General features: G+C 38.1%; 1 protein-coding gene across 1 annotated transcript in view; it reads right to left on the bottom strand.

Moving 5' to 3' along the window:
• LOC150078353 (Fanconi anemia group I protein homolog) overlaps positions 1 to 22,072 on the bottom strand; it is a 195,476-nt gene that overhangs the window by 153,833 nt on the left and 19,571 nt on the right. The window contains exon 2 of the mRNA XM_090385263.1: positions 16,642 to 16,769. Within this exon, the coding sequence (XP_090241389.1) occupies positions 16,642 to 16,683 (42 nt within the window). The 5' untranslated portion in view covers positions 16,684 to 16,769. The remainder of the gene's footprint in view (positions 1 to 16,641; positions 16,770 to 22,072) is intronic.

The following is a 22,072-nucleotide window of genomic DNA, read 5'->3' as shown; positions in this document are numbered from 1 at the left end:
AAAAGTAAAGTAAAGTGCAGCCATTATCAACCCACAGCAGGATGGAATCCTCCTCAACAATTCATGCTGAAGGAAATAGACCATAATCTGCCACGCTGGTCCAGTGCGGGTTGGCAGATCGACCGTATTCAGCAGTCAGGGGCTTGAACCCCGGTCTACTCAAAGAGTGCATACTACTGCACTCGTGCTCCTGACCACTCGGCTACAGATGCCATCAACTCTGGGAGTCTTACTTGCTTTAAACTTGAAATTTTTTTCTAATTACCATATTTGTAGGCTTATAAGATGCACTTTTGTTTGTTTTAAATATCTTAAAAAAATTGCCTTTTCTCTCAGAAGCCAAGAGTGGCAATACAGCACATGCACAAAACCGAGAATTGAAACATAGATAACTACTATACATTAGTACAATTTTCAGTAATTACCAGGCTGTTGTTGGAGTAACAGTGAATTCCAGTTATACAATTAAGCTTTAATCAATGGCAGGTGTGTCAAGAAGGCAAAATTATACTATAAGATTCAAGCTAAAAGTAGTACAATATGCCAAAGAACATGAGAACACAGCAGCAGAACGAAATTTTGGATCATCGCCTACTGAGAAGATGATTCATCAATGGAGGAAGCAGGAAGTTTTATTACAAGAAGGCGATAAAAAAAAGCACAATCTTTGTAAAATTCCACCTAAATTCTAGGTGGTAGGTGACTGTCATCAACCGGTGCAATACCACCACTTTGCTTATTGGAGGCTTGAAGTGATGGAACTGATGATTGGTCTCCAGAGCTAAGTTCCAGTCATTCCTTCCCTATCTTTTCCATCATGCAGTATGACTGATGTCTTTTGAGGTTACGATGAACACCATGGCAAGATCCAATCTTCCTTACATTTCGAGGGTACAGCTCTAACACGGTATTCGCAGGCCGGCTGCTAGGTAGTACACCAGAACGAACCTATTGGTAACTCTCTAGGAGGCTTCCGGATCAGGTAGCGTATAATCTCTGCCAGATAGTGACTGGAGGGAGTTCAAGTAGTGTGTATGAGGGGAGCAATGTCGAGGCCACGTTGTGTCAAGGATCTGGGTATATTCTTACCATTTGTACGCCATATCCAAAAATTTCATTACTCCATACAGCATTGCCCCCCCAACTTTTTCTTACTATTGAATACACCATGAATTGTCAAACAAATAAAGCAAACTTATCTGTGAAAAGATCTAAACCTCCCAAACACTTCCCAGTTCATTTCGCAAATATAAGTGGTTTCAGTTCTAGTTACTTATTATATTAGGTGGTACTTATTATATTAGCTATATGGTGCAAGGAAGCCAGAGGCTTATGCTGTACCAGCCAAAAAAAAAAAAAAAATTCCCAAGTTACCCTCACAGAGAGAGAGAGAGAGAGAGAGAAGGGAATCACCAAGAAAGGGAAGAATGATGATATCCAGCTCAGGACCCTGGGTGTGCCAAGCCCATACTCACCAGATGTGAGCTATTTGTACATATCTCTGTTCCGATATTCCCTGTCAGTGACTTGGTAATTTGGAATCCCCTCTTTTCAATCTTCTCTGGCTTAAAATCTCTCTCCCTCATTCTGTGAAATTCATCAGTTGTCTCTAATGTTCTCCCAACTCTACTAATCACTTAGAACTCTTTGAGTTCCTCTCTTTGCAACTTTCCTAACAGTGTGGTAATTTTTCTTGGTGATTTTAATGTTCACAATGCCAGCTGGCTCCCGTTTTCTAGTCACACAGACCCAGCTGGTTGAGATGCTGAGACTTTTGCAATTACTAATGATCTTGCACAGATTGTTCATTTACCTACAAGAATACCGGAAAATTCTAACCATACAGCCAACAACTCTTCTCCAATGGAGTCTTTATCTCATGGCTATTCCCAACCTCGTGCTGTTTGGCATTACAAGAATGGAAATTTGGATGACCTGCGAGATGTATTTTCTTCCTTTCCTTGGTTGTATTACTGTTTACAAACTTCTGATGTCAACATTTGCTCAGATCGCGTCAGTGAAATTATTCTTGTAGAAACTGAATCCTTTATTCCACTCTCCACTTTAAATTCTAATCCTTTATCTAAGCCTGGGTTTTTCAATAAATGTGCTAAGGCCATTCAAGAGAAGAATGTTGCATATTGTAACTGGCTTGTTTCCAATTCTTCAGTTTCATTTTCTGCCTACACCAAAGCTTACAAGAAATGTAAAGCAGTTATTAATCAATCCAAACTAGATTTTGAACAGGCTGAGTAGAAAACTTGCTTCTTACCCTAATGGTAGCTGAGAATTCTGGTCTCTTGCCAAAGCTATTGGCCGCAACTATTGCCCATCTCTGCTCCCACCTCTGTCAAAACAAGATGGTACTATTGTCACTTCAGCCAAGGATAAAGCTGACATGATAGCATCCCATTTTTTTTCCAACTCATGTATTAATGATCTTGGTAAAACGCCTCCAAACATTCCCAACACACTCCATTCAATGCATCTTGTGGTCTTCTGTCAAAAGGATGTCAGAAAAATTTTGACGAATCTTGATGCTAAGAAAACTCCAGCTCCTGATGGTATTTTTTCTATTGTTCTCAAAAACCTGTGCTCCTAAACTTACTCCTGTTCTTTGCCGCCTTTTTTAACTTTCTTATTCCAAGTGTTTTTCCTTCTGCTTGGAAATTTGCTGATATCCAGTAAGTTCTTAAAAAAGGGTAACAAATCCCTCCCACTCAATTATCGTCCCATTGCAATTACTTCTACACATTCTAAAGTACTGGAGAAATCAATTAACCGCCAACTCTTCTCTGAATCACAGTCTATTAAAATGCACTGTTTGCTTGATGTTTGCGGAGCAGTCGGGTACGGGACATGATACTGCCAAGGGGGATGTCTTTGTGTGTGCACGATGTAAGGAGTGCAAGGAAATCAGGCGACAACTCAGCGTTGTTATGGGCCTTTATGAGAGCTTGAAGGACAGGGTGGATGCCCTCGAAGGAAATAAATTGAGGGGCCCATCAAGCTCTCAGCTGCCCACATCAACGCCAGAGCTTGCACTTGGTCATCAGGCAACACAGAAGCAGCCCCCTAGGCAGAATGCGCTGGTCCCACAGGAACTAGTAGTTGTTGGTGACTCTATTGTCAGGGAAACGGGGAACATACTTTGTAAAAAGGATAGGTGGAATAGGACCAGGGTATGTCTGCCAGGGGCAAAGGTTGATGACGTTGTAGAGCGGATATCATCTTTTAAGGGCACAAAAGGTGATATAGTTGTACACGTTGGCACTAATGATATTAAGAGTAGAGACCGGCGGAATTACTTAGCAAGTACAGGTCACTGTTGAAAAAAAGCCGTGAATTAGGGTTGAACTTGAAAGTGTCTGCAATTCTGCCCAGACACGATAGGAGGGAGTATATGATGAGAGCCTTGTCGATCAATTCGGCCCTGGAGGGATTGTGCAAGGCTCAAGGGGTAGAATTTTTTTCAGCCTGGACTGTACTTGTTAACAGGAGAGATTGCTTCTACAGGGATGGGATACGCTTAAATAGAAAGGGTGCAAGAATTTTTGCTGATGCTGTCGAGGCAGTGTTAGGTGGGTCGGAAAACTGCTAGTTGGGGGGGATACAAGGACTAATAGATTAACAGTAGCCAGTGGCAGAGGTGGAAGTGATTCTTGCACTGCTTCTATTGAAATGAACAGAAGTCTGAAAAACAAGATGCAGGATATTTCAGAGACTGCTGGTAGTCATTGCGGTACAAGTAAACACATGGGTTGTGTTAGGGTAGCTAAGAATAGAAACAGGTGCATGTATACCTGCGTGTACACCAATGCTAGGAGTTTGGTAAATAAATTTGATGAATTTGAGGTATTGCTCAAAACATCAAAGGCAGATATTGTTGGGATATCAGAGACGTGGTGTCACACAGATATAAGTAATGCGGAACTGGAATTTGGGGAATACAATGTGTATAGAAAGGATAGACAGGGGAGGAGGGGTTATGCTATTAATTAAGAAACACATAAAGTCCAAGGAAGTGAAGCCAGTCGACATCGATGGACAGGGCAGTGTCGAGTCAGTTTGGTGTGACATAAGCATAGGGAAATCAAAATTGAGAGTAGGAGTGTGCTATAGGCCTAATGACTCTGATGAGTATAATAAGATATTGTACAGGGAAATAGAGTGGGCCAGTAAATCAGAGAGTCTTATAATAGGGGACTTTAATTTCCCAGATATTGACTGGAATTTGTGGGTTGGTCACTCGCACACTAGCAAGGCTTTTGTGGATTTATTGGATGATTGTTTTCTACATCAGCATGTTCGTGAGGCAACAAGAGGGAGCAATACTCTTGATCTGATTATCAGTAGTGATTCTTCATGCATTAAGAACCTGCAGATAAATGAACCACTAGGTGGCAGTGATCACAGTGTGTTGAAGTGGGATTTACTCAAGGAGGTAACTACCATCAGAGGTAAAGGGAAGGGTTTTGTTTTCGTAAAGGCGACTATGACGGTCTGAGACAGTATTTAAATTCTATACAGTGGGACCAACTGATGATGTTACCAACAGCAAACTCAAAATGGGAAGCATTCAAGGAACTAATCTTGGAGGCTACCAGGCTTTACATACCAACTAAGAAATATTGTTCAAGGTTTAGGCCTAAATGGTTGTCAGATGAACTAATGAGACATGTGGCAGAGAAGAAAAATGCATGGGATACATACAAATTAATGGGTGACATGGAAGCCTATGATAGATATAAGTTGGTCTGTAACCAAGTCACAAAGGAGATTAGGCAGGCAAAGGCAGACTATGAAAAATCCTTGGCAAAGGATGCAAAGAAAAACAGAAAAGAGTTCTTTACATACTTGAACTCGAAAAGGAAAGGGATGAATCAGATTGGTCCACTGGATATTGATGGTTCAACAGTTGAGGATGGTTCTACTGCTCAGGTGGCTAACAATCTAAACGAGTATTTTGCATCTACATTCACGCATGAGGAGTTATTCAGGAAGGAGAATGATGTAGGTAAAGTAAACATTGGCAGTGAGCTGGATGATTTTGTAATAACTGAGAGGAAAGTGGAGGAGAGATTGTTGAGGATAAACATAAAAAAGGCACCTGGGGTGGATGGGATCTATCCAGTTATATTAAAGGAGGCAGCAAAGGAAGTATGCAAACCCCTAGCCATAATTATGAGAGCTTCTTTGGACTCAGGGGAGGTACCCATAGACTGGAGATGTGCAAATGTAACCCCAATTCACAAAGGAGGATCAAAGGCTGACACAAGTAATTATATACCTGTTAGTTTAACTTCTGTTCAGGGTAAATTAATGGAGGCACTGGTTAAAGAAGCACTGCAGGATCATCTAGACAAGAATTCAGTTATAGCTCAGACGCAGCATGGTTTTGTTAAGGGCAGGTCTTGCCTGACCAATTTGATTGGATACTATGATGTAGTCACAAAAGAACTGGATGCAGGGAATAACTTTGATATTATATATTTGGATCTTAGAAAGGCTTTTGATACTGTTGCACATGGAAGACTGCTGCACAAATTGGAGCAGTGTGGCACTAGAGGCAAATTGCTGCTATGGATAAGGGGATGGTTGAGTGGCAGAAGACAGAGAGTGGTAATCAATGGACACTGCTCAACGTGGACTAATGTTATTAGTGGAGTTCCTCAAGGTTCAGTGTTGGGTCCGTTGTTGTTTTCGGTGTTTATGAATGATATTGATGATGGGATATCAAGTTTAATGTCCAAGTTTGCAGATGATACAAAGGTTGGCAGGGTCGTTAAGGACAATACTGACGCTATGCTGCTGCAACAGGATCTGGACAGGTTGAACAGATGGGCTGAGAGGTGGCAAATGAGGTTTAACATCGACAAATGTAAAGTGCTGCATATGGGAAACAGTAACCCCAGAGCAACGTATCAACTCTGCAGAACTACACTGACAGTGGTGGAGAATGAAAAGGAACTGGGGGTAATTGTGCAGGCAGATATGAAGTTCTCTGAGCAGTGCAGACGAGCTGCAAGAGTAGCTCATGGTGTCTTGTCAATGATATACAGGAATTTTTCTAGCAGGGATAAGGAGGTGATTATTCCCTTGTATAAGGCAATGGTAAGGCCACATCTTGAGTACTGTATACAGGTCTGGAGGCCTCATTTCAAGAAGGATGTAGAGCTGCTGGAACGGGTACAGAGAAGGGCAACAAGATTAGTAAATGGAACAAAGGGTTGCTCTTACGAAGAAAGGCTTAAGTTTTGCAAATTACAGAGTTTGGAGACTAGGCACTGGCGAGGTGATCTGATAGAGGTGTATAAGGCTTTGAATGGTTTGAGCATGCTCAATGCCAATGGGATTCTTCATCTTTCTCAGAATAATCACCTCAGAGGGCATAAATTCAAATTGAGGAAGGACGGATGTCGGATAGATGTGCGGAAATTTGCCTTTGGCCAGCGGGTGGTTGGTTGGTGGAACCGACTTCCATCACTTGTTGTTGAAGTTGATAGCCTAAACAAATTTAAAGCTCAACTGGACAGGTATTTCGAACGAACGGAGGGGTGAAATGGGAGTGGGGTTTTTTTTTTTTTTTTTTTGGCTGATGCTGAATAAGCTTGCTTTCTTGCATCATATGCCAATGCTAATGCTAATGCTATGTAGATACCTTCCATCTGATCAAAGATTGCAAGTATGGATTCAGTCAGTGTCGATCCACTGGTGATATTCTGGCTTATGTTATCCATTTGTGGACAAATTCAATGGAAAAGTTTGGTGAAACAGAAGCAGTTGCTCTTGACATATGAAGGGCTTTCGATCCTGTTTGGCATACATATCTTCTAAAGAAGCATTCATCTTATGGTTTGCCAACTGTTTTTTGTAATTGGCATCCAGTTTTCTCTCTGATCGCTCCCTTAGGGTGATGGTAAATGGCTCTCTGTGTTCTAACTTCTCCACTATTGCTAGTTTCCCCCAAGGTTCAGTTCTTTCCCTCACTCTTTTCCCTCTCGTATATTAATGACCTTCTTCCGTTGACTGGAAATCCTATCCATAGTTTTGCTGATGATAGCACATTGCATTTCACTTTCCAGTTTGAGAACCTAACCCTGCTCAATGATCTTCAACTTCTCCAATATCTGCTACCAATTCTTTAAATGCTGATCTCCAGGTAATTCTCCAGTGGGGCAAAAATAACTTAGTTGATTTCAATCCTTCTAAAACTCAATCCTGTCTTATTTCTCGCAAAAAGGATTCTTCTGCTCCTATTCTTATCTTTGTTGACACTCTGATTTCTATGCAAGATGATATGTCTTTTGGGGATTATTTGACTTCTAATCAATCTTGACACAAGCACATTACAAATATTGCTTCCTCTGCATCTAAAAAACTTGGCTTTCTTCAAAACAGCTGTTCACTCTGCACAAATCACAAATCCGCCCTACCATGGAATATTGTTCCCACATCTGGGGCAGTGCCCCCAAAACCTCTCTCAGGCTTCTAGATTCCATTTAGAAGAGGGCAGTTAGGTTAATTAATGACTCATCTCTAACAGAGTCTCTCCACTCTGTCTCTTAGACTTACTGTTTCTGCTGCATGCCTTTTCTACAGATACTTCCATGGGCACTGTCCTTCTGAATTGGCTTCTATAATTCCTCTCTCTGTCAAAAGAGTCTGAACATGTGCCGCCACCAGCCAACATCCATTTACTGTCCAACTTCAAACTCACAGAACCAACTTTTCATCTTCCTCTTTAATTCATTCAACTGCCGTTTTCTGGAACAACCTTACTTCATACATATTTCCTGAAAATTACAGTCTACAGAAGTTCAAGTCTAATGTCAACACTATCTTCTTTCATCTTCTCAACCTCCAACCCATGCATGGTAATAAGTACTATAGGTTCTTCAAATACCTCTCGTGTTTGGAATTTTCATATACAGTGAAACTTCTCTTTAACGGACAGCCATGGGGAACGAAAATGTGTCCGTTAGAGAGAAGTGTCCGCTAACAAGAAGTCTGAGGGAGAAAAAAAAAAAAAAAAAGAAAGAAAGAAAAATCGTTAAACGTTTAATGTAAAATTAAATTAAAATATATACAGATTTTGAACAATATTTTTGTAAATAATATACAATTACATACACAAGAGATAAAGAAAAATCGTTAAACGTTTAACGTAAAATTAAATTAAATTATATACAGATTTTGCACAATATTTTTGTAAATAATATACATACAATTGTGCTATGCATATTATGACTTTATCTTAAGAAAAATACATACAGTAATCACTTATTTTCTTCTGCACCTTCTTCCGGCTGATAATTTTGTTTTCAACATTTGTTTGGAGTGAAGAAACCATCGAAAGTCCTTCAGTATCTTCTTCAGCGGCGAAAAACATTTTTAAACGATTGATTTGTATGAGCGCTTCTTCTATTTTCATCGGTGGTTCGTCATTAATATGTTCTTCAACAGAATGACCTCCTTCCATTTCTTCATCCTCATGAGGAACTTCTTGAAAAATACCGATGATAATGTCGTTGATATCTATAGCACCATCTTCTGTAGTGAGGTTCGAGTCTATATCTTTGTAGCCAGGGTCACTTGTAGCTGAAGTATCGTACATTATCAATAGATGTTGAAGTTCTTGTTCTTCTTGGTGCTCCACATTGCTGTTCACAACTTCAGTTTTTGCGTTTTAGAAGCCAGACTTTACAAAACAGTTCACGACAGTTTGTTTTCTAATTGCATTTACTAAAGAGGAAATCCATTGAATCGCATCTAGGATGCTGAGTTTATTTGCGAAGTCACTCGCACATGTTACATCGTTCATGTTTGCAATGAGATGTCTTAAAACACGTTTTCTGTAGTGAAGTTTAAAATTTTTTATTATCCCTTGATCCCAGGGCTGACACTCTGGAGATGTGTTTGGTGGCAGAAAAACGATTTGAATGTTGGACAATTCAATGTGCGGGTGAGATGCAGCATTATCCATGAAAAGAATCATTTTTCTGTTTTGACGAATCATGTTTTGGTTAAAGTGACTTATCCATTCGCTCATGATATCTCGTGTCATCCACGCTTTTTTAATAGACTTCCAGTCAACATTCAAAAGATTCAACTTTATGCCCTTGAAACAACGAGGATTTTGTGGTTTTCCTATAACAAGAGGTTGTTCAAAGTCTCCCAGCATATTTGTACACAATAGTAAAGTCAAGCGTTCCTTAGAAATTTTTCCGCACTGGCACTTTTCGTTTTTTAGACTCACTGTTTTTTCAGGAAGAGCTTTAAAAAACAACCCTGTTTCGTCACAGTTGTAAATATCCTTAGCTTCAAAATCACGACATGAATCTTCCAATTTGACGGTTCACTCTGTTACAATCCCAGTATCAACGGATCCACCTTCACCACTTACGGTTTTCCAAGAAATTTTATGCCGAGTTTTCCAAGAAATTTTATGCCGAACTTGTCTAGCCATCCCACAGAAGCTTTGAACTCATTTAGTCCCATAGATTTCGCAACCTCCAAAGCCTTTTCCCTAATAATAGGCCCATTAATGGGAATTTTTTAGCACAAGCGCGAAAAAACCACTCGTACGTAGCACTGTCAATTTGAAGTCCAACAGTTTTCGGGAATGATTTTTGAACCTGATCATTTCCGTGTTGCCAAAATTGTTTGAGCAGTTAATTTTTCCCTTTAGGATGTCGCTTACCTGCGTCTTCCCGATTTTGAATTTTGCAGCGAGATTGCGAGCACTATTTTTTTGCCGATCATACGCATTAATGAGTCCGACTTTATCTTTTAAAGTTAAATGTTTACGAGAAGACATTGTGCACTTCACACGACACTGAACAAAATTGAAAACTGAAAAGACGAAAGGCCGACCAAATCCACCCCCCCCTGCACACACCGAATTCATCAGAAGTTTTACACGTGCCTTAAAATTCTTGAAAAAGTGTTTAGAACCGCGACGTAAACCTTGATAAAATTCAGAGAATCGGAAATAGAAAATAAACACACGATTGAGGCAATACGTAGAAGAAAAGTTCCTAGAAAAAGAGCCGTAAGCTCGCCCGCTGTCCGTTATGGGGAGATCAAATTAAGTGCTAATCTAAACGAAACAGTGCAGATTGCCTGTCCGCGTCCGTTACAGAGAATGTCCGCTAGACAGAAGCTGCAAACACGTTAAAACCAATGGAGGTGAGTTGGGGAATTTGAAAATGTCCGTTGTAGAGAGATGTCCGTTAACGAGAGGTGTCCATTAGGAGAAGTCTCACTGTATATATATATATATATATATATATATATATATATAAAAAAGCCAAATTTGGAAAAAACTCGTGTATTTGGATAATAGAACTTAGAGACGTGGATATTGCAATGAGTACAGTATGCCCTCGATTTAACATACTTCGGATTTGATGGAAAAAAAATTTCTGTCCTATAGGAAAAATTTAAAACTATTTATAGCTGATAGCCTCACACATCAGACAGCACATTTGTCTGATGTGGAATGCTATCAGACAGATGTGCTGAAAATTCCTGAAAATGAAATAAAGGCTGTTTTACTACTAGATAATGCACCTGCTCACCCTAATGCTGAGAGATTAGTTAGCACGGATGGGAGAATTAAATGTGTTTTTATGCCTCCTAACATTACTTCACTGATAGAGCTGATGGATCAGGGTGTAATCGTTGCATGTAAGGGGTTGTATAAGAGGAAGTTTCTGAAGAGGTGATGGTTGTTTTGGAAGAAACAGAAGACGCAGAAGATGATACAAGAGGCGCCAGGACACTGCAAAATTTACATGCATACAACATCAGATCTGCTATCTTCAACTTAGCAGCTGCGTGGAAATATATGAAGATTACTATCTTGGCCAATGCTTGGAAGAAGTTGTTGTACAACATAGAACCTGAAATGGACTTTGAAGGGGTTGAGGTGTCTAATTTTCGGGACACTCTTCTGAGGGCCGGCAACAAAAATGCAATTGTGAATAATGTGGAACAGTGGCTCAAAAATGACGAATGTGATCGAGGCTATCAACTTTTTTCTGAGGGAGAGATTGTAAAAAATATTCTTCGTGGAGAACAAGAGGACAATGATGATGACAAAGACGAAGAATCAGTTGCACCTTATCCTAAATTGTCTGTTATAAGACAACATATGGATGACATCATACATTATATTGAATCATCATCATCAGACCCTGATGTGCTTCTTTATTATGAACATTTTAGAGAATTTCGATCTACAGTAATAAGGAAGCAGCATCAAGGTGTAAGGCAATTGAAGCTTGATGATTTCTTCAAGACCACTTCATCAACTGGACCTGTTTCACAAGAACACTCTACCAGCAAGGAATTAACAGAATTAACACCTCTCCCTCTGTATGACAGTGTGTCTGACTCTGAAAATTGTGATTCTTTCAATTAAGTAAATATTAATATTGAATATTTTGTATCTTTTTTTAAACGTTTTTTGTATGTTTTTTATTCAATGGAGTTTTAAGAATTTTAAAGTATTTTTCCCCACTAAAATGGATTTAAATGAAAACACTAATCTTCACATTGAAAATAACTTTGTGTGAGCTTTAAAGGGAAAAAAAAAAAAAAAAGTGCTCACTCCATTAGTTACATTGTATAGTTGTTGATGTGTTTAATTAAAACAAAGATTGGTTCCTGTCGTAAATTTATTTTTAACAGATGTTTCAGTGGCGTGTATAAATTACTCAATGTAGATTATAATAACATTTTATTCATACTTATACATTATAATAACATTTTATTCATGATTATACATTATAATAACATTTTAATATATCCTGTGCATTGTAAGCTCGTTATTAATATATGTTTTTAAAATACATTTGATTTAATGGACTTTCGGCAATAGCGGACACCACTTCCCCCAATTAGTCCATTTAACCGAGAGCCTACTGTACTAAAGCGATAATAGTGGAAGCACGAAAATGAGCAGCTGATAGTGGGATACATGACTTTAAAGGAACTGAATCTTGGTGTTATCTCTTCATGAATAGAATAGGTTAAGTTTAAACACAATAACTAGAATAGCCCAGGGAATGCCTGCTGAATACGAACAGAAAATATTAGATTTCCATAAATTTGTCCTTAATGCTAGAAAATGACACAACTATGAACTTAGCCAAATCAAAAATATGGACTTTTGATGTGCCATCCAATAAAACCATAAATTTGAGAGGGAAAAAATCTATAACTATTAAAACCACTGGACATGAAAAGGCACACTATACCGCAGTTTTAACTTTTTGTGCTGATGAGACGAAACTTCTACCAATGTTAAGTTTCAAAAGAAAAACTTGACTGAAATATAAATTGGGTACAGAAGTCATGGCATGATGTTAAGAGGGAAATTGTGGTATAGTCGTTGTTGTTGTTATTTGGTTTTTAGGAGCATTAGCAACTAAGGCCATATTGCTCCGGGATATGCGGTGGTCATTCCCTGAATGACCTTTCCGCATCCTCCGTATTTGGTGGTGACGGGCTCGAACCCCGGTCTAATCAAGAAGCGTGTGCTACGCACTGCTGCTCCTTCCCACCTGGCTACGGAGGCGCCGTGGTATAGTCTTTCATAAAAATGTGGTTTAAGTAATGCAATGAAAATCATTTATTGTACAACAATGACAGTGATATTAGTGAAGAGGATAATGGTAATGATGATGTTGAGGTTAATGACAATCAAATCAGTAATGAATCTGAAGTTGAATAATACTAAATAATAAGAGTAATAATCAAATATCTTTCATTACTATCTTTTGGGTTTTGTTTTCATTGAATTTTAAATTTCCATTGTATTAACAATAAAAAATTTTTTCAAAAGTTTTTTTTCTTAAATTTACCATTCCAAAATTAGGGTGCATCTTCCATGCCACAGCATCTTATAATCCGACAAATATGGTAACAGTCATTTGCAATTTCAAAATTACTAATTTCTTATAGTTTAGCCTCACTTGCACAGCCTCTTCTCAGCATGAACGGTCTTTTGTCAGCAAAGGATCAATTCAATTCATCAGCAACACTGCGTTATCTAAGACTTTCCTATACCCAGTACATAGGGTCCGATCTGATTTTCTTTCTTCCCCATTCATCCCTACTTTTACAATACTTTTTAATTCATGATTCATATTGTCAGAACTCAGTTCAAGGTCCATTCTACAGGAATGCAATTAGCAACCCCGGACCACCTGAGTGTGGTCCGGGGTTGCTATGTTTTTTTTTTTTTTTTTTTTTTACTATTTACTATTTTTTTTACTTAATATTTTTTTTTACATTTCCTTTGCTTTTTACTCTTCTATATTCTTCCTCTTGTCTCGTGAGTCATTAATTTAAAGAATGCATACTGAGAAACTATTTTCTTCCTATATTAACATTTTTGCCCTTCACAAAGTCTTCAGCACATGTCCTTGCTGCTTTGTTCATTAATTACTTTCTTATCAATGCTGAGATGTGTTTGACAAAAATTTAATTTCTCATTTTTTATTATTATTTATTATTTTTTTATCAGTAGAAGTTTCTACTCCACACTGTGTATATATATATATATATATTAAACCATTTCCAGTTTTGCTTTCTTTTTCACTTTTGGTTGGTTGTTGGGTTTTATTGGCGCATTTCACGCCTGTACCATTGACATTTGGAGTATGTTCTTCAACTACATGCTTACTGCATAATACTTCCCCCCCCCCATTCTTTAGATCCATTTTGGCTTTAACTTCCTTATTGCTGATTTCATTAAATTTAATCTCAGTTTACTCCAAATTTTCATTATTTATTTACTTCTGTTTTTACCTACTTGGTAGAATATTGTTGTAAGTTATGCAACAATATTCTTATCTAGTGTATTTGTATAATTTTTTAATACTTTGATTTATTTTATTTCCTTACTCCTTCTTTATTCCTTTTCTGTTTATTCACTGTTCTATTTCCATTACTTTTATCACTAAACTAATATTCACCATGGTCGCTGGGTTTTTCCTTATTGCTTTCTGTTTTCTTACCCTTTTTCCCTCAGTTTTCTTAATTTAATCATTTATTTACTTCTGTTTTTACAATTTCTTTTTTTATGTATATATATATATATATATATATATATATATATATAGCTGAGTAAGTACAGGCAGGCCCACATTTAGTAGGGTTTATGTTCCACTTCCTCAGGGTCGTTAGCTGAAGCAGTAAATCGAGAAAGAATTATAATGTATTTAAATGAGATAGAATGATAAATTCGATCAAACAGGAGGTCACTGTTTGTAAGGATGTTGATGGTCTAATGGCAGCAACGAACATGGGGCATGTTCCTGAAAAATAGAGACTATGGACAATCCTAAGGTTTGCCTTAAGACTGTGTTAATAGACAATGGAAACATGCTGCCTTCAATACCTCTTGTGTATGCTGTCCACAAAAGAGAAACATATGCAGATGCAGAGAATATCCTCTTAGGTGTACACTATCAGAATTATAGTGCCATTAAATTAGGACGACAAAAGAGTTACACTAAGTATTGTTGCTTTCTCTGCGAATGGGATAGTCATGCCAAGGATATGCACTACAAGAAGAGAAGCTGCCCTCAACGAAAATCATTAACACCTGGAATGAAGAATATAGCATTTGAACCTCTAGATGGAATAAACATCCATCTGTCATTGTGGAAGTTCGCAACTTAAATAAATTCAAGGCTGAACTAGACAAACGTTTGGAGTGAATGGATGGGTGAAACGGGAAAGTTTTTTTTTTTGGCTGATGCTATACAAGCTTGCTTTTTTGCATCAGATGCCTCTACTAATGCTAATGCAAATAAAGTTTCACTTCCACCACATCACATCAAACTGGGCTCATGAAAAATTACGTGAAGGCTTTGGAAGTGAACAGTCCTGCATTCACATACTTGCAAAAGAAATTTCCAAGACTTAGTACAGAGAAGATTAAGGCAGGCATTTTCATTACTCCACAAATAAGGCAACTTTTCAAAGACAAACAGTTTGAATGTGCCCTTAGTGATTTCTTTCTGCCAAACTGTGGTGCAGTCAGCAAGGAACAAAGATACACAAGCAAATGGAGCACTGCAATGTTAGCCGATTATTGTTGGATGGTGAAAAGGGATGCTCCTGAAGCTGAATACAGGCCAAAGGCAAAAAGTTTTCATGTTTGATACACGTTTTGGGGGTTTTTCGGTAGCATTAGCAACTAAGGTCATATTGCTCCGGGATATGCGGTGGTCATTCCCTGACCTTTCCGCATCCTCCGTATTTGGTGGTGATGGGCTCGAACCCTGGTCTAATCAAGAAGCGTGTGTTACGCACTGCTGCTCCTTTCCACCTGGCTACGGAGGTGCCTTTGATACACGTATATTCATAGCTACATCTTACTGCCATATAAATAAAAAATACCTTGTATAAATAGAAAAAATTACTTTTTTCGAAAACAAGAGCAAATTTGCCATTTTAAGCACTATTTCTGTGTTTAGCACCCAAAATCTATAAAGTAAACTTACTTTCATGCCCATAACAAGATATGACCCAAAATTTGCTGTTCGGTGTAATCAGATCTAGAGTATTATTCCCTCTTGTTGCCTCTCTTACATGCTGCTGTAAAAAACAGTCATCCAAAAATCCACAAAAGTCTTGCTAGTCTGTGAGTAACCAACCCACAAGTTCCAGTCAATATATGGAAAGTTAAAATTCCCTGTTATAAGACATTCTGTTTTACTGGGCTACTCTATTTCTCTGTACAGCTGTTCATTGTACTCACCAGAACTTTTGTGGATTTTTGGATGACTGTTTTTTACAGCAGCATGTAAGAGAGGCAACAAGAGGGAATAATACTCTAGATCTGATTACACCGAGTCATTAGGCCTATAACACACTACTACTGTCATTACAAAAATAGCAGAAGAAATGTATTTGAAATAAATAATACTGTTGTTATTATTATATTTGTTCTAATTATCCTTGATTAATAGATAACAGAACAGCAAAGGCTCAATACATTCTATTTTAAATAAATTAGTTAAATTAGTTAAATAAATTTGTATAGTTATTGTATTGTATTCACAATACAATAACTATACAAATGGATTACAAGAATTCCACACCCTCGTAGACAAAATCAATGATCCAATGCACCACAGACAAATACATCGAATCACCAACCCTAATCTTTGAGCAAGAGAATACAATACGTCCGTATTTTAAAAACAATTTAAATGCTTTTGAAACCAAATAAAAAATGAATCCATACTTTTAATCCTTTAAAAACTAATATAAAAACATAAAAAACATTAAGACTCCTCTGAAATATTAGGAAACTAAACAATTTTCCGATTCCGCGGTGCACTGGATCATTGATTTTTTCTACGAGGGTGTGGAATACATGTATCTATTTGTATAGTTATTCAACAACGGAGAGTATCAGCACTTAAGTGTTCTATAAGACATCGTAGAGGTAATTCTTCCATTTCTAAACTAATTACCCTTGATATAAACATTCCTTTTAGACTCTCTTACCTATTTTTAATTAAGACAAAAATTGGCACGGAGAGAGAGAGAGAGAGAGAGAGAGAGAGAGAGAGAGAGAGAGAGAGAGAGAGAGAGAGAGAGAGAGCCACTAACCTCATCAATATCTCCTAAGCAATGATGAACTGCATAAGCCATATCTTTAAGTATGGTAACATTTGCTTTGTTCTGGTGACTTAAATGTAGGCAGAAAGATGCAAGGCTTTTGGCTGCACTGCCATCTCCTGGACAATATATTGTTTATAGTTAGATTTGAAGTATTTAACAATTACAAAAAACAACTACTTTTAAAACATCCTTTAGTTCTTAAAAAAAAAAAAGTATAGTTTAAAAATGTAACAAATACTTGCATGAAATGGAGAAAATTTTGGGTGTCATTGTGGTAGTAAAGGCAGTAAACAGATAAATTAACACCTGAAAATTTGAAAACTGGAGGGGAAAATACTTTTACAGGTGGCTACACTATATTATCTGGAGGTCTTTTTTCTGAAGGTTGGGGCAAAGCATTAATTGGGGTATTGAATAAAAACAGAAATAAGGCTTATAACACACTATGGCAATTGCAAAGAAATTTCACTGCTTAATACATTACGTAAAACCTATGCATCTTAGTGAAGAGAATTAAAGTATTGTTGAATTTGCAAATTAACAAGTTTTAGGATACCAGGAGATCAAATATTTGTGTCAGTATTCAGGATCATTTATCTTGAAAACCTATATGCCACAAATATGACACTGAGGATAATCTCTTAAAAGGAATAATAAATTTGCATAAAAATAGCAAATTTGCAGTGAGGATTAAAGGAAGCTTTAGAAAATGATCTAAGTTTATGCAAATTTATTATTTACTGTGAATTGGACACATGGGTGAAATTTAACAACCACAGAGAAGAGAAAGAGAGAAAAAAAAATTAAATTATTGACCATATGAATTTATGCATTCCTTCATTATCATCATAACTTTTAATCTCCATCATTTTTGTTTTTAAATTCACGAAGTATGACAGTAGAAAAAAAAAAACTCTTACTATGAGTGTACAATGTGCCTGCCAGCATAATTTTTTCAGAACGGCCAGCAAATTTTAAATTAAAAGAATAAAGAACAAACAATCCTCATTATTTAAAATTGCATTATTCTTCTTCCCCTACCACAAAAAGTAGTCTGCCATTCTGTCGCAATAAATATATACCGAACAAACTCTGTAAAATCCAGCACTTTAGAATTCAAAATTCAGCAGATTAAACACAAAAAAAAAAAAAAAAAAAATCAACATTTTTAAATTTGGTATACAGTATTAAGAAAGCAATCTAGTATTCATACCAACACTTGCATTTATCTTTAGGAATCCATGCAGATTAAATTAAATTAATTTTATTTTCAGGGCAAATTAAATTTCACTCTTTATAAGATAATTATTATTTTGTACATTAAATCCTGCTGTCTGCAAAAACAAGCTGAACTGCATAGACAATCCAAAAGATGTTAAATTCTCACAACAGAACTAACTTGACTTTGTAACCAGTTACTCTAGTACTGCACTACTTTCAAACAGCAGTCAATCAAATGGTTAATCAGTCATTTGTTTAAAAGATGAGACACTGCTATCACAGCCCATTTCAGGATTAACTTGTCTATCATCAGATAGTATATGGTCTGCAGCTTCAAGATGCAGACAAAGCAGTTGTTTAATGCGGACTGCCAAGATATACAAAATTTGAATTTTCAAAGATGTAATATAGCTGAAGCTAAATGTTTTATCTAAGTTTTGTCACTAGACCACTAGTATGGATTCCGTCAATGTCGATCCACTGGTGATATTCTTGCTTATGTTACCCATTTATGGACTAATTCAATGGAAAGGTTCGTGGAAACACATGTAGTTGCTCTTGACATCTCAAAGGCTTTCGATCGTGTTTGGCATAAAGGTCTTCTAAACAAGCTTTCATCTTATGGTTTGCCAACTGTTTTTAGTAATTGATTATCCAGTTTTCTCTCTGATCGCTCACTGAGGGTGATGGTAGATGGCTCTCTGTCTTCTAACTCTCCACTAATGCCAGTGTCCCCCAAGGTTCAGTTCTTTCCCCCACTCTTTTCCTCTTGTATATTAATGACCTTCTTCCATTGACTGGAAATCCTATCCATAGTTTTGCCAATGATAGCACATTGCATTCCACTTTCCATTTTGAGAAATCTTGTCCTGCTCAATCAGCTTCAATTTCTCGAAAATCTGATACCAATTCCTTAAATGCCGATCTTCAGGTACTTCTCCAGTGGGGCAAAAACAACTTAGTTGATTTCAACCCTTCTAAAACTCAGTCTTGTCTTATATATCGCAAAAAGAATTCTTCTGCTCCTATGCTTATCTTTAGTGACATTCCGATTTCTAGGAAAAATTATATATTTTTTTTGGCGATTACCCTGACTTCTAATCTCTCTTGGCACAAGCACATTACAAATATTGCTTCCTCCACATCTAAAAAACTTGGTTTTCTCTTTCGCTCTCGGCGTTACTTTTCTTCCAAACAGCTGCTCACTCTGTATAAATCGCAAATCCGCCCTGCCATGGAATATTGTTCCCACATCTGGGGTGGTGCCCCCAAAACCTCTCTCAGGCTTCTTGATTCCATTTAGAAGAGGGCAGTTAGGTTAATTAGTGATTCATCTCTAACAGAGTCTCTCCACTCGCTGTCTCATAGGCGTAGTTTCTGCTGCATGCCTCTTCTACAGATACTTCCATGGGCACTGTTCTTCTGAATTGGCTTCTATAATTCCCACTCTCTCTTTCAAAATGGTCCGAACACGTGCCGCCACCAGCCAACATCCATTTATTGTCCAACTTCAAACTCACAGAACCAACTTTTCATCTTCCTCGTTTATTCATTCAACTGCCATTTTCTGGAACAACCTTCCTTCATACGTATTTCCTGAAAATTACAGTCTACAGAAGTTCAAGTCCAATGTCAACAAATATCTTCTTTCGTCTTCTCAACCTCCAACCCATGCACGGTACTAAGTACTATAGGTTCTAATACCTCTCGTGATTGAGGTTTACATAAAAAAAAAAAAAAAAGCAAGTACAGGTCAATGTTGAAAAAAAGTTGCAAGTTACGGTTAAATTTGAAAGTGTTTGGAATCCTGCCCACACACGATAGGACGGAGTATTTGATGACAGCATTGTCAATTCATTAGGTCCTGGAGAGATTGTGCAGGGCTCATGGGGTTGAATTTTTCTCAGAGCGGTCTGTGCATGTTAACAAGAGAGATTGCTTCTATAGGGATGGCATACACCATCCCTATAGATTGCTTCTATAGGGATGGCATACACCATCCCTATAGATTGCTTCTATAGGGATGGCATACACTTAAATAGAAGGGGTACAAGAATATTTGCTGATACTATCAAGGCAATGTTAGATGTGCCGCAAAACTGCTAGCTTTGGGGTGGGCGATTCACAGACTAATAGATTAACAGTAACCACAGGCAGAGGTGAAACAGAAGCAGTGCAAGAATGCACTGCTTCTATTGGAATGAGCAGTAGCCCGGAAAGCCAGTTGCTGAAGATTTCAGGAACTGATGGGAGTTATGAGAGAAGTAAATATATGGGATGTTTGTTATTTGTTTGTTAATTGGTTTTTAGTAGCATTAGCAACTAAGGCCATATTGCTCCGGGAATATGCGGTGGTCATTCCCTTGACCTTTCCGCATCCTCGGTATTTGGTGGTGACGGGCTCGAACCCCGGTCTAATCAAGAAGCGTGTACTACGCACTGCTGCTCCTTCCCACCTGGCTACGGAGGCACCCTATATGGGATGCGTTAGAGTAACTAAGAGTAAGAAGAGGTGCATGTATACTTGCTTGTACACCAATGTGAGCAGTAAAGTAAATAAATTTGATGAATTTGAACTGCTGGTTAAGACATTCCAGGCGGATATTGTTGAGATATCAGAGACGTGGTGCCACTCAGATATAAGGGTCGCAGAATTGGAATTTGGGGAGTACAATGTTTAAAGATAGGATAGACAGGATACGAAGTATTAGTTAAGAAACAAAAAATCTAAGGAAGCGCATCCAGTTGACATAGATGGACAGTGCACTGGGAAAGCAAAAACAAGGGTAGGAGTTTGTTCTAGGCCTAATGACTCTGATGAGTACAATGAACAATTATAAAGAGGAATAGAGTGGGCCAGTAAATCAGAGTCTTATAATGAGGGATTTTAACTTCCCAGATATACAGACTGGAACTTGTGTATTGGTGACACGCACACTAGCGAGGCTTTTGCAGATTTATTGGATGGTTGTTTCTACAGCAGCATGTTAGAGAGGCAACAACATGGTGTAAGTTCTCTTGTTCTGTTAATCAGCAGTGATTATTCATACATTAAGAATTTAAAGATAAAGGAATTTGGTCCTTGAGGCTGTCACAGACATTCTCTCAGATATGCCAGACAAGCTGTTCTTGCTACCTGTGAGTCTAAAACGCTGATGGAACTGATATTCGGGTGACACTCAAGTCAAAGTGGACCCAATTTCGACGAAGTCCGGACGGTCTATGACAGCCAAATCCTCTGCTTGCACCTTCACGATGGTGGGACTGTTAGTAATCCTGGGTATAACCTTCATGCACAAGTACATGGTGGGTGACCACCCAGGTGTGAACCAACATAAGCAGGGGTCGAGGTGTGGCGCCCACACCACATTGAGGAACGCCGCCCCTCTATATTACCAGGCAGTACTAGGTGGTAGATGACTCTCATCAACCGGTGAAATACCACCACTTTGCTTATTGGAGGCTTGAAGTGGTGGAACCCATGTTTAGTCTCTAGAGCTAAGTTCCGGCCAACCCTTCCCTATCTCTTCCATCATGCAGTATGATTGATGATTTTTGAGGTTATGATGAATGTCGTGGCGAGATCCAATATTCCTTACATTTCGAGGGTACAGCTCTAAAACGGTGTTCGCAGGCCGGCCGCTAGTTAGTACACCGGACTGAACCTATTGGTAACTCTCAAGGAAGCTTCCGGATCAGCTAGTGTATAATCTTGCTACCTCTACTCTGCCAGATAGTGACTGGAGGGAGTCCGAGTAGTGTGTATGCGGGGAGCATTGTCGAGGCCACGTTATGTCAAGGATCTGGGTATATTCTTACCACATATACGCTATATCCAAAAATTTCATTACTTCATACAGCATGTCCCACCCACTTTTTCTTACTATTGAATACACCATGAATTGTCAAAATAATAGAGCAAGCTTATCTGCGAAAAGATCTAAACCTCCCAAGGACTTCCTAATTCATTTCACAAATATACGTGGTCTCAATTCTAATCTCAACGATGTCCATTTCCACTTGCAGTCATCCAAACCCCATGTACTTTTTCTGACTGAATCTCAGTTATCAGTTGATTCAACTACTGCTCATCTCAGATATCCAAATTATTTGCTGTATGATTCCTTTCGCCTCAAAGGTGGTACTTGTGCATATGTCCGTTCTGATATTCCCTGTCAGAGACTTGGCAATTTGGAAT

This window comes from Mastigoproctus giganteus, chromosome 11, assembly GCF_048544385.1.
Source record: "Mastigoproctus giganteus isolate SK-2022 chromosome 11, ASM4854438v1, whole genome shotgun sequence".
Lineage (NCBI taxonomy): Eukaryota > Metazoa > Arthropoda > Arachnida > Uropygi > Thelyphonidae > Mastigoproctus > Mastigoproctus giganteus.
The sequence above is the reverse complement of the archived record's forward strand: the minus strand, read 5'-3'. Positions and strand labels throughout refer to the sequence as shown.